Source organism: Chiloscyllium plagiosum, chromosome 25, assembly GCF_004010195.1.
Source record: "Chiloscyllium plagiosum isolate BGI_BamShark_2017 chromosome 25, ASM401019v2, whole genome shotgun sequence".
NCBI classification, from domain to species: domain Eukaryota; kingdom Metazoa; phylum Chordata; class Chondrichthyes; order Orectolobiformes; family Hemiscylliidae; genus Chiloscyllium; species Chiloscyllium plagiosum.
Window position 1 is genome coordinate 14,603,539 of NC_057734.1, and position 12,824 is coordinate 14,616,362.

The window sequence follows — 12,824 nt, forward strand, 5'->3', positions numbered from 1 at the left end:
AAGTGGAGGGGAGGGGGGGGAGGGGGTGGGGTGAAAGTGGGGATTGGGAGATTGAAGTAGGGAAACCTGAGCAGGTCGAGCACAGTCAACACATTGCATGTTGTGAGCTGATGAAAGGATATGCTGTTTGATACAATCTTTGGGACATAGGCTTATATCCCTGGTATCATTAAAATTCATATTCTTTACTCATTTGTGTGAAAGCAGCATGCTATTAGGGGTGAATGACATTTGTGCTGCTAATCCTAACAACAGTCTGAAATAGCTAAATGCTTGATGATCAAATTTTTGACATACCTTTATCTTCCAGGTAATCGGAGGCAGACTGGACATTTGGTCCTAGCTATCAGATCGTACTTATTTACTTCAAATTGAGCTTATTTATCAGGAATGTTACATGTATTGAGCTAGTGTTTTCAGTTTCAACTTTTTGTTATTTTTCCTATCATCCATTCTTGCTGATGTAGTCTTAGATTCATTCCTGCTGTCCCTTCCTGCCAAACTTTGACTTTTCTGAGATGCAGTGAAATCTCCATATTCAAATACACAAGTCACAAAGGTTGAATGCAAATACAGCAAGTAATTAAGGCTAATGGTAGAACATTCTTTATTACAAGAGGAATTAAACATTAAAATTACAGATATTATACTTGAGTTACAAAGAGCATTGGAAAGTGGTAGAGGCAGGTCACTGAATATGCTTAAGGCAGAGGTAGATAGATTCTTGTCGGGCAAGAAAATCAAACATTAAAGTAGATGGGAATCTGGGATTTGAAACAAAAACACAATCATGATCTTATTGAATGGCGGAGCAGGTCTGAAGGGCTGAATGACCTATTTCTGTTCATGATTTATGTTCAAATGAACTAAATGATAATAAAATTCTACTTTTGGAAATTAAATTTTAATCAAACTTAAAACTCCACCAGAGGGCACTAATAATTAACAAGTCTATATGAGTGACCAAATTAAACATACAGGCAATAGGATGGTTAGTTACGCATTTTAATTTAACTCCACATCACCAAAAACTATTAAAAATATTATTTTTGTTAAAATGGCGACCATTTAATTCGGAAAGTAAGTAATCCAACATCAGAGTGTGGACATGGGCTGGAAGACCACCTTCTCAAACACAGACAAGTTTTGCATAATTTGGTGCAACTCATTTACATTATTAACTTGAGCATATGTACATAAATAGCTAAATGATGGTATTGTTATTCCAATAGATGTAGAATCAGACAACTGTTAACAATCAAAACACTGAACTAAGGCTTTTGGAGAATGGGCATGGGGAAGCAACAATGAAACAGACTCTATATAATCATGAAATACACAAGTCAGGTTAAAATTATAGTCGTACTGACCTGTGCTCTTTGTCGACCATTTCACTGTTAATAATAGACGTGGTGACATGCTGGAGTTTTTCAAGTACTTCATCACATCCTCCTAGGATTTTAGTGGCTAGTGCTAAGATACTGGTCTGGAGTTCCTGCAAATAAAAGAAAGCAGATGAGTCACTTAGGATGTATAAATATAGCTACTCTTTTTACAAAAGGAAGCAACAGGGCAATTGCAACTCAAATTCAAAAGTCTGTAGAATGAATGAGAATTTCACTCCATCAGTTGGAGAATAAGAAATTATATACCAATGCAGCAAAAATAGAGAGGCCGAATCTTAAAACAAATTTAAGAAAACTGAATCTTGCTAACTCAATCAGCTGAGTTACCTGCTGTGGCTCTGAGCCATACAGCTGTAAGAGGTTTCAATATTCAGTACGCGCTTTGTTAGTAGATTTCAACAGAGATGGCAGTCAGCACCAAATCGTTTTCTTGTGAGGAATATGAAACAATAGATGGGTTCCAGTTCCAATTACTTTGTAACAGCACATATGGGGTTTAGTTAAGGTACGTACAGTTTAGGCTGCCTTGCTCATAAAAGAATGAATGGCCTGCTAACACAATTTAAAGTTACAGATGAAAGCATCTAGGTTAAGGTACTCATACAACATGTAGTATCTCTAGAACAGACTTTCTGCCGCCAATCCTTCCTACTGGTATTAGTGTAGGGTAATCCACATGCTGTCCACATGCTGTCTTAAGCAGAAGACGGATTCAATCCTAATGAACAGTGAATAGATTTATTACATTACATCAAAATGACATGACTGCCTCTTGTGAACATCCGGCTCAAATGAGTGCAAGTTCAAATTGTAGCTACTATTCTCTCATGACATTGGTAACAAGCACAAAGTTTTAAGAACTCTAAATTCTTAGAGAAGTGGTTAACCCCTCTCAGGAACAGGACTTTATATCATGATGAGCAGAATCCATCTCGTGATGTCAGTTAAATCATTCTGATCCTAACTGCCTTATACAAAAGATAGAGAGATTATGACAACCATACAGCATCATCACTGCAAGTGAATGCATTCAGGAAGTGCAAGTAAAAAACAAAAGAACAAAAATTCATTAAAAATTCAGGTACTGTTTTGCCTGAATCTACTTCTATACACTCAGCTATTTTTCTCCACCTCCTCATACAGCCTGCACACTAAATGTTCTAGCCGGCTGAGGGGGGCAAAATATGAAAAGCATTTGACTCAGAAGCTTCCATGAGGTCACAGTTAAATTTCACAAACAGCATTTTATGTACAGTAGAGGAATGTTCAGACAGACACCACATGCGTAACCATTCCCAAAAACCTGGGCATGATGGTCTTTATTATCATGCTGCACCACATTCTCAATATAACACTTTAATCTCACAACACATGCTTGCTTTAACTGAAATAACTGCAGTAAGTTCCAATTTTAAGCTGTTCTGTTGTAATGTCAGTTGGTTAGATACTGGGGCCCATATGCCTATATAGCATCGGGCGTGTAGAACATGACCTGACCAACACCAAAGTCCTTCTCATTTGCCGCCCATCCTCTGGTTTATGGCCTATGTAAGGGCCTGACTCACCCACATGCTGGTGAATTATTTGCAGCCTTTGTCACTCCTGGCCCTCCCTCTCACTTCCATTCCTCCAGTTCATAGCCGCTGCCCAAGCCTCCCCCTCACAGTATAACTTTTGGAAAATCAAAGTTACTTCTGCATCCTGCTACTCCTTTTCAGAACCCTCATGATGTTCAGCAAGAGGTAGAACCCATATGAGGGTGCAAGCAAGAGAGCGAGATCAGGTGAGAGCATGCGTGTGTAGGCAATAGCAGAAGCTGTCAGTCAAATATATTGAGCAAGAGTGCATGATGAGAGCAAGAGCATGCTGTGAAGAGAGTCAAAAGGTAAGAATTGGAGATTAGGAGGATGGTAAATGATCAAAAAATAGCAGGGACTGTGAATCAGGGAGTCAATATGAGAAGGATCCTGTCAGGGAACCAGATGTGTCACAAGAGTGGGGGTGTTCAAGCAGGAGAAGCAGTAGGCAAGACGTACATAAAAAGTTATCTTTTTTCATTTTTGAATTTATTTTGTGAGAAGTTATTTCATTCACCAAAGTAAAAATTTAGCCACGTAAAGCATTTCAACTGATAGTCAGAGTTATACAGTACAGAAACATCCGTTCAGAATAACTCATTCATGCCGACCATAATTCAGAATTAAACTAGTCCCAGCGGCCTGTGCTTGGCCCTTATTCCTCCAAAACGTTCTTGTTCATACATTTATCCAAATGTCTTTTAAACATTGTAACTGTATCCGCATCCACCACTTCGTCTGGAAGTTCATTCCACATACGAACAGTTTTGTGAAAAAGTAGTTTCCCCTCATGTCTTTTTAAATCTTTCTCCTCTCACCTTAAGAATATGCTCCCTAGTTCGTACTCCCCCATTCTAGGGAAAAGACACTTGCCATTGACCTCATCTATACCTTCATGATTTTAAAAGCCTCTATAATGCCAATCTTCAAACTCCTACACTCCAGTAAAAAAAGACACAGCCTATCCAGCCTCTCCCTATAAGTCAAACCCTCCATTCCCAGCAACATCCTGGTACATCTTTTCTGTGACCTCTGTAGCTTGATATCCTTCCTGTAACAGGGCGACCAGACCTGCGCGTAGCACTCCATAAAAGGCCTCACCAATGACCTGCACAATCTCAACATGGAGTCCCAATTCCGATACTCAAAGGTCTGACCAATGAAAGCAGGCGTACTAAACACCTTAACCACCGTGTCTACGTGTGATGCAAATTTCAACAAATTATGTATGTGAATCCCTAGGTCTCTGTTCTACAACACTACCCAAGGACCTATCATTAATTGTATAAATCCTGTCCTTGTTTGTTTTGCCAAAATGCAATACCTCCCATAGATCCAAATTAAACTGCATCTGCCACTCATCAGCCCATTGACCCAATTAATCAAGATCCCTTTGTAATCTTAGATCATCTTCTTTGCTGTCCACTACACCACAATTTTGGAGTCATCTGCAAACTTACTAACCATGCCTTCCATTTTCTCATGTAAATCATTTTTTATAAGAAAGACAAACAAAATGGGATCCAGCACTGATCTCTGTGGAAAACCGCAAGGTAAATTGGGTTTTTATCAGATTAGAAAGGAGCTGCACAACCTAACTACAATTTGCACATTTGTTTTAATAGGATATTCAGATCTCCCTAAATTTGTTGCACTTTTCAGCAACAAACGACAATCTTAACTGGGAAGTGTTGTAGTATACACATGCGGAGCAGCAAGTCTCAGATAAAATTCAACAAGTTGCAAAATGTAGTAGATTAGACAGTGTGCAGCTGACAGTTTAAATATCTGACAATTCAGCAGCTTCACTGCATGCTAACCAATAATCTATTGTAGCAGCACTTACTATTGAACAGAAGTGGAATAAAAATTTAAATGCGTTACTACAAGATTAACACATTAGTGCCTGAATGAAAGCATAAAAACTCTCTCTTCAAAAAAGGTAGGCTTGATTGTTTTCCAACCACCTGAATTGCTGCAATACAAGGAAAGGTAGCTACAAATCTAAACATTTGAATTTAGATTTTGAATCTAAGTTCAATTGCACTGCAAAATTCTTTCACTCAAAGCAAAATGAAGACTTTAAAATCCAAACATTTTAACTTGAGTGCAATTTAAAAGTGAATTTTAACTGTTGATATATCTGTATATTTTAACTGACTATTTGTATATCTGTACATTTTAACTTAGTCTGATTACACAAATATTTTGAATAAATCACAACATATTACAAAATAGAAAGCAAAGCAGCTGCATAGTCACTGTATAAGACATTGTTACAGACACAGAATGGAATTGAATGATGGTTATTGCTCTAAATGAACATCAAGGTTTTGAATACTTTCACAAGTTGACCACATTCCCACATAAGTGGCCAATGGAAGGTAAAAGAAAACCACTATCCAAAATCATCACCATCCCCATTGAGAATTGCACTTCAAACATTATGGTGGATCAGACTTGCCCTAAGTGTTCTCTGACTATAATCTTGCTCATAAGACAAGATGCTACTTGATTTAAAATCAATTGCTCAGATATGTGGAAATATTTTGTACAAAACAAAAAACAGCTTTTTGAGACAAGAATTGTTATGGGGTTGATCCACAAGAGATTTAAAAATATTACTCAACTTTCCATTGACACTGTAAGGAGTTTGTAACCAGCAGTATGTTAATGGTTATGTAGTCAATAAAAATAAAAGACATAAATGCTGGAAATTAAATAAAAACAGAAATTGCAGGTCAGTTAGTATCCATAAAGAAAAAATACATTTCAGATAACTCAGTTAATTTTAGCAGTTAGGTTAGCATCTTTAGTGGTGAAAATTTTCAAGTCTGTAATTAAGGGTGAAATTACATAGTCAGATAAACACATTACTTAAAGTTGTAAAAATGTATGTCAAAAGAAACAATTGCACTGGACAAATCTCAATTCAATTAGAATTTAACAATAGTTGGTAGAAATGCTATTGATATACATGTAAAAGCTAAGCAATAATAAGCCAATGCAAGCCTTTCCGTAGACCTAAAATTAGACTATATGTTTGAGCATTCTAATTTTCCTAATTATGAACTTGTAAGATGTCACTGTCACCTTCAGAATAAATTATGGACATTAAAGGAATGGTTTCATGGATAAATTAAGTGGGTTCACACTTGGAGCTTGTCTTTCAAACCCTTAATTATGATTTGATTTGATTTTATCTTTCATGGGATCTGTGTGTCACTGTTAAGGCCATCCATTCCTGATTTCACTTCAGAAGGTAACAGTGAGCCACCTTCTTAAACTACTGATGTTTACCTGGCATAGACACACCAGAGTGTTGTTAGAAAGGGAGTTCCAGGTTTTTAAACTCATTGAAGGATCAACAATATAATTCCAAGTCAGGACGGGTGTGCAGTTTAGAGAGGAACTTATTCATGTGGTGATATTTCCACAGATTTGCCACATTTGTTCTTGTGGGTTGTAGAGGTCAAAGATGTGGAAGATGTTGTCAAATTGTTTACTAGCACTTACAATTACTTGTGACTACTCTAGATTTGATAACGTGACAAAGATGGAAGAGTTAAAAAATTTTGTTTTTGTTAAATCAGTGACAGTATTGATAACAAAATATGCTCCCACTAGTGCAAGGAATAAGAATGAGGGCATAGATTATGATAATTGGCAAGAACAGTAAAGGAGGCACAAAGATAAACATTTTTTACACAGCTAGAAGTAAATGTGCTGCCTGAGAGTCTAATGGAGACAAGTTCAGTCAAGACAACAAGGAAACAGAAAATGGGGACGGCACTAGATGAATTGCTCAGAGAGCTTGCACAGCTGGAATGGGCTGAAAAGCTTGGTTTTCTGCTGCAACAATTCCATGACTGTGTGATTGCAAACGTCTATTTATTTGTCTTGACTACAAATACAAGGGGTGAAAAAGCAAACTCTCAATTAATCTATACTAAAATTACTGAGTATTCTCTCTTCCTCTGTTCCTCATATCTGTATGATAATGAATATGATATTAAAACAATTCCATGCACACAAGCAGCTGAAGACAGAGAAAAAAAATCATTTGTCCTCACTTTTTCTACCCCTGCCTGCTAAGCACTGCCACCAGGAGACTGCATGACGAGAATGCTATTGGAATAGAAACCTGGTGTTTACCTGTACCTTCAATGTCTCCCCCTGCAGGGAGCTGTCACTATCATCATGCTCATCAGGTTTGATGAGGACCGTGTTACTGAGGAGGTGATTCTGCACTGCCATCAAATAACGGAGGCAGGGTGATGCAACCTGTTGGACAATGGAAAGAAATAGCAGAGACAGCACATAAAACCATTATGCATTTGCCATACCCATATAGAATACCGAAATAGTGTGTTAATGGAGATAGCTATAATAACTGTTAGCACAGATCGATTCAATAATATGACCTCAATTGTTTTCTTTTAAATTGCCAAAACAATACTTTGCCCATCTCAGCACATAAGTGGGCACCCCTTTTTAGCTATGAAACGCTATAGTTTATAACCAATTTGTTCAGAGGTATTGCTACATCACTGGAGAAGATAAGAGTTGAACCAAGACCTCCTGGTCACAGGTAGTGACACTACCACTGTTCCACAAGAGCCCTCTCACAATTGTGGCAGTTCTTCAAATTGTTATCCCAGAAACAATAATAGCAGCTGTGTTACAAAGAATATGCTTGGGAGTTGAAGATATGACCACATATCTAACCCATAACAAAAACATGGACGATGTACTACAGATATCTAAAATCCAGAGAGAAATATATTCAGAACTGTCTCCCAAAACCTGGTGAATCTGTTGTTGGGAAAGACACACCAATATCAGTGCTCTCTCTGAAATCAAAGTCATTAAATTAGAGGCACTTAGTTACTGCCAGTTGGCTGAGCCACATCATTCACATGCCTGACAAGCCAAAACAAGGTGTCATGGCAAGTGGTTAGAAAGGCAAAGGAAATACTCCAAGGAGTCATATCAAAGCATCCCTGGAAAAAACAATAATCCCACAGACTTAAAGGGATGTATTTCCAAAACTAGAGAAGCGCCTGTGAAAGTACTAACTATCTTGGGGCACCTCAGAGAAGTGAAAATGAAATGCTGGAAGGAATGTGTAAAAAAAAACCGGAACATCCAAACCATCTGCCTTTTCAATAGCATCTGCCCCAAGTGTAGCAGTGATAGTGGAACCAGTACTAGATGTCTTAGGCACCTCAGGACCTACAACTCTATAGTGGAAGAATATCATCCTTGGTCTTGAGGGACTGGTCAGGAATAGATGTTAAAAGGAGTCAATAGATTCGATGAACTCTTTGAATCAAAAGCAAAAGACAAAGAATTGAACATTTTTAAAGTGCTTTGATTAAAAAGGTACCTTGTACATTAATTTATTCAATAAGGTGTGCCAAGTGCACTTAATATGAATTACTGATGGAAATTTTCTCCCCCCTACATTTTTAAAATGGTGACTGCCCACATTGATGGCAGTGTATGTATGGATTCCTGGCTTTCGAAGTATTTATGGATGTTTCAAAAAGTAGACATATATACCAAGACGTACATATGCAAGATTCAAGTCAAGATTAGAGTGGTGCTGGAAAAGCACAGTAGGTCAGGTAGCATCAGAGGAGCAGGAAAATCAATTTTCAGGCAAAAGCCCTTCATCAGAAATTCCTGCCTGACCTGCTGTGCTTTTCCAGCACCACTCTAATCTTGATTCTGATCTCCAGTATCTGCAGTACTCACTTTCACCTATGCAAGATTCAAATCATGATTTCAAAACCTATCAATCTTACCACAAAAGGTTACAAGTATATGACTGCAAGTTTGATTTGAAGTTTGATTTGAAGTTTGATTTGAAGCCACATCTGTCTTCATGCTATTTTGTATATTATACACCGATAGGGTTCTTTGACAGATGTAAGCAGGAGTTTGCAACTAGTACGTTAATGGTTCTGATAAGAATCCCAAATCAAATTTGTTCAACATATTGATATTACTAAGTGTGCACTTGCAATGCAGTGGTATCGGGCAATTCACGTGACCTTAATTTTGCTTATAAAGATCAAATTACTAGGTTGACTTTATTTATCCCAGTTTTGCATTCTCTCCCCATACACAAAAAAGGTTTGTTTTGCTTTTTTTTGACCTCTTAGTGCTAAAGAGTTGCAATTTGCATTTTGATGCTCATCATCATGCTCTGAAGCTGTGACATCCATGAGGTCTAACATTAGAGTATAATTAGCCATGGCAATTGGGTTTAAGGTAGCTGTGTAAAACTAACATCACTCCCCCAACTGCACTGACACAACCACCCAAGCCAAGAGAACACAATATTTATTTTGTATTACATTTTCTTTCCACTGCCACAATTATCTCCACATAAAGCCTTTGTCTTCTGCCAGACAGTAGGATAGCATAGGAAAGCTACAGAAACGATCAAAATTGTTAAGCCAGTGTTCTGCTGTTCAGAAATGGTACAACTGCACTGAAGTGAGAGCTTATTACATAATAGATTATCTAACTAGTGAAGATAGAATAAAAGCACATTAAGCTAACAGCTTCATAAAGGATATTGGTTAAGATTGTCTCAGTATTTCTATGTTAACAGTACTGGCACAATCAATGGAAACCTTAACACTGTTTATGTTTAATCACTCACTGGCACTGTAGCAAGAAGCCTGAGAAATTCTTCTTTAGAAACTGTTTGGCACTTTGTGATGAGAATGCAGGAGTCCTGTACCACAATCTTCAGGATATAGTGTAGTAGTTCATCATTCAGCCTGAGGGAAACAGGAACCAGGATGGAAATGAGACAAATGCATTGGGCATACTGAAGATGTGGCCTCCAAACTACTGTCCATTACTTAAACAAAACTGACTCTAACAGTTAGAATGCTTTAATGGTCACTCTTCCACTTAGGCTTCAGTGTTATAGGAACATCAGAGTTTGATAAGACTACAGCTGCTGGTTACCACAATCAAAGATAAATATCAACTTGCTGTAAGTGTAAACAAAACTTTGTAAAATGCAGGCAAAGGCAAAGGCTAACAAAATTAAAATTGGGATGAACATCAAAACCTGCAACCCATGTACTAACTAGACAAAATGCAATGGATGCTATAGTACACTATCAGTTTCACTTTAAGATAGCGCTACTAAGTGGTTAGAAGACTTTAGCCTACTGGTTATCGTATAAACATGGGATGTGTTCAGGTCATCATATCATTTAATGTAATAAAATGGTCATTACAAAATTTAATATTGTTACTAGCCAATTCAGCAAAGCTATCAGTGTATGAATCAGGAGAAAAATTATTGTTGCTCTGCTAATAAAGATATTTGTTGTAACAGTTACCTTGGAGGATTTTCTCCAAGTAACTTCAACTCTTTAAAATCTCTTGATTAGAAAAGGCCTGGTTCATTTTTACCAATTCTTTAGAGTCAATCAGTTAAATAGAGTTAGTGCTTGGATTTCATCATAGGGAATAGCAGAAAGGGTCAATTATGTGGAAAACTTGCACTTTTTGTGCACATTGGGATCTCTCATTTTTCACATGTAGAAATGTTGGCTTCAATGAGTAAAGGGTGCTTCCTGTGCTGGGTACATCCAGAAACAGGAGAGACAGTTTTATAATTAAGGGTTGCACTTTTAGGACAGAGATGAGGAGAAATCATATCTCTGGCAAAGGATTTAGACATTTTGGAACTTTCCCTTAGAAGGGATAACGGTGTGGTTATTGAATATTTTTAGGGTGGAGTTAGATAGACTCTTGTTAGGCAAAGGAATCACAGGTTAGGTAGTTGGATATGTGGAGTCAAAACCCAAACAGATCAGCCACGGTCTCATTGAATGGTGGAGTATGCTCAAGGGGACAAGTGATCCACCTCTGCTCTAATCAGTATGTTATCGCCATGTGCTTGAATACTGTGTGTAGGGGTGTGCATGGGGAGAGAGATATAGGTGGCCATGATTCTGATATAAATTCTGAATAATGGGATGCCCACGTAGACATGTTGAGCAAATGGTCTTACTTTTGCACCAGTGTCTGATGGTCTGACCAAAGATAGACAGATTTTTGTTTTAAATCAGTTGGTCAACTGAAGATTATGGGGATAAACCTGAAAAGTAGTTAAAGATTATAAGATCTGACATGATCTCACTGAATGGTGGAGCAGATTCAACAGCTGAATAGCCTAACTCTGCTATGTCTTATGGTCTTTTCAAGTATTTTAGTAATATTAGTGCACCAGACATAAGTGGTGGAGGCTGGTACAATTACAACATTTAAAAGGCATCTGAATGGGTATGTGAATAGGAAGGGTTCAGAGGGATATGGGCCAAATGCTGGCACAAATGCGACTAGATTAATTTATGATATCTGGTCAGCATGAATGTGTTGGGCCAAAGGGCAGGGTCTGTTTTCGTGCTGTATATCAAACTCTAAATGCTGAATTCAATACTTTTTAAACCTAATTTGAAATCTCACTCTTCCCTTATTTCCCTGTAGTTATTACTCTTAATTATGTAGCCCATCATGGCCAAAGTGGGAAAATTTGATTTATGAGATCCTCTAGTAAAGTTTTCAGCGTAATTCTCATGTAAAGACATTTGTCCTTTGAGCTTGTTGAGTACCAATAGCCCATCTACTTTTAAGACATAAATGGCAACTATTTTTCTGCTCCAAATCCGGATAATGTGCAAGAGAAGGTTGTGAGTCAGTAATAACAATTTTTTACATTCTTAATTCTTCAAGTTGTACACTGAAATCTAGATGAGGACTACCTCTGCATCCACCAATGTTGATCAACATGCAAAGCACAGCTACCCCTAAAATTGAAGTATAACTCTTAATTGTGCATGTTACATTATAAATCCCTAGGTTATAATAGGTAGTCAGTTTACCCAAATATTTTCATTAGTGGAAAAAATGCCAGCAAGCAAATATAGCTGAACGATTGTACCTGTAGTGATCATCATCTTCACTCCCAAATCGATTGTTCTGCAGCTGTTCAGCCAGATTAACCAAGATAATATCTCGTAACTGACAAAGACCACTGTTTCTCTGTCCTGCAACAAAGAATTGTTTAAGATCAACCACTTCAAACAAAAAACTTAAATAAGCCATTATTTAACCTCAGGCCACCAAATCAAAAACTTTATTAAAAGGAGGTGACCTGCGCATCAAGAGACATAAACATCAGTGCTATCCCTCTACTTGCATCTGATCCATGATATGCTGATATTAATTATAGGAGGTAAACATTATTTCTAACCCTCTTATCAATTTCCTTTCATTGCCAAATTACTGAAGTGAGAACTTGCTTCAATGTCTCGAGCAATACAACTCACGATCATTTGTGTAACTCTTCAGTCAACTGTCAACAAGTGCAATGTTGATTATCAGTTTTAAACTCATTCTATAATAGAAGATAAAAAGCCCAATTAAATTAAGTTATGCCAAAGTAAGGCTTTTTTTTTGTTCTGCTTGCCTTCACTAGAAATAATCTTACCTCAGAGGTTTTCATCCTTGACGAAGCTAAACTTTAACACTGGTTCAAAGTTTGTGAGAAGATTTGTAGCTCGAGTGCTCGTTGTTGTGGTTCGGTTTGCGGAGCTGGGAATTTGTGTTGCAGACGTTTCGTCCCCTGTCTGGGTGACATCCTCAGTGCTTGGGATGTAAATTGTTGGATTAGCTGATAAGCAAGCAATGATCATAAATTTATGAAATGAAAGTTTCTGTGTGGTTGTATTATACATCCTGTGAAGCGCTTCTGTGATCTTTCCTCCGGCATTTGTAGTGGTTTGAATCTGCCGCTTCCGGT

The 12,824-nt window shown here is 37.6% G+C and overlaps 1 protein-coding gene across 1 annotated transcript in view; it reads right to left on the minus strand.

The window, feature by feature from the left end:
* The window catches only part of LOC122562401 (probable E3 ubiquitin-protein ligase HECTD4), a 293,168-nt gene that overhangs the window by 167,033 nt on the left and 113,311 nt on the right, over nucleotides 1-12,824 (minus strand). Inside the window, exons 15-18 of the mRNA XM_043715258.1 lie at nucleotides 11,964-12,069; nucleotides 9,660-9,780; nucleotides 7,139-7,267; nucleotides 1,371-1,495 (exon numbers count right to left, since the gene is read on the minus strand). Coding sequence (XP_043571193.1) covers nucleotides 1,371-1,495; nucleotides 7,139-7,267; nucleotides 9,660-9,780; nucleotides 11,964-12,069 — 481 coding nt within the window. The remainder of the gene's footprint in view (nucleotides 1-1,370; nucleotides 1,496-7,138; nucleotides 7,268-9,659; nucleotides 9,781-11,963; nucleotides 12,070-12,824) is intronic.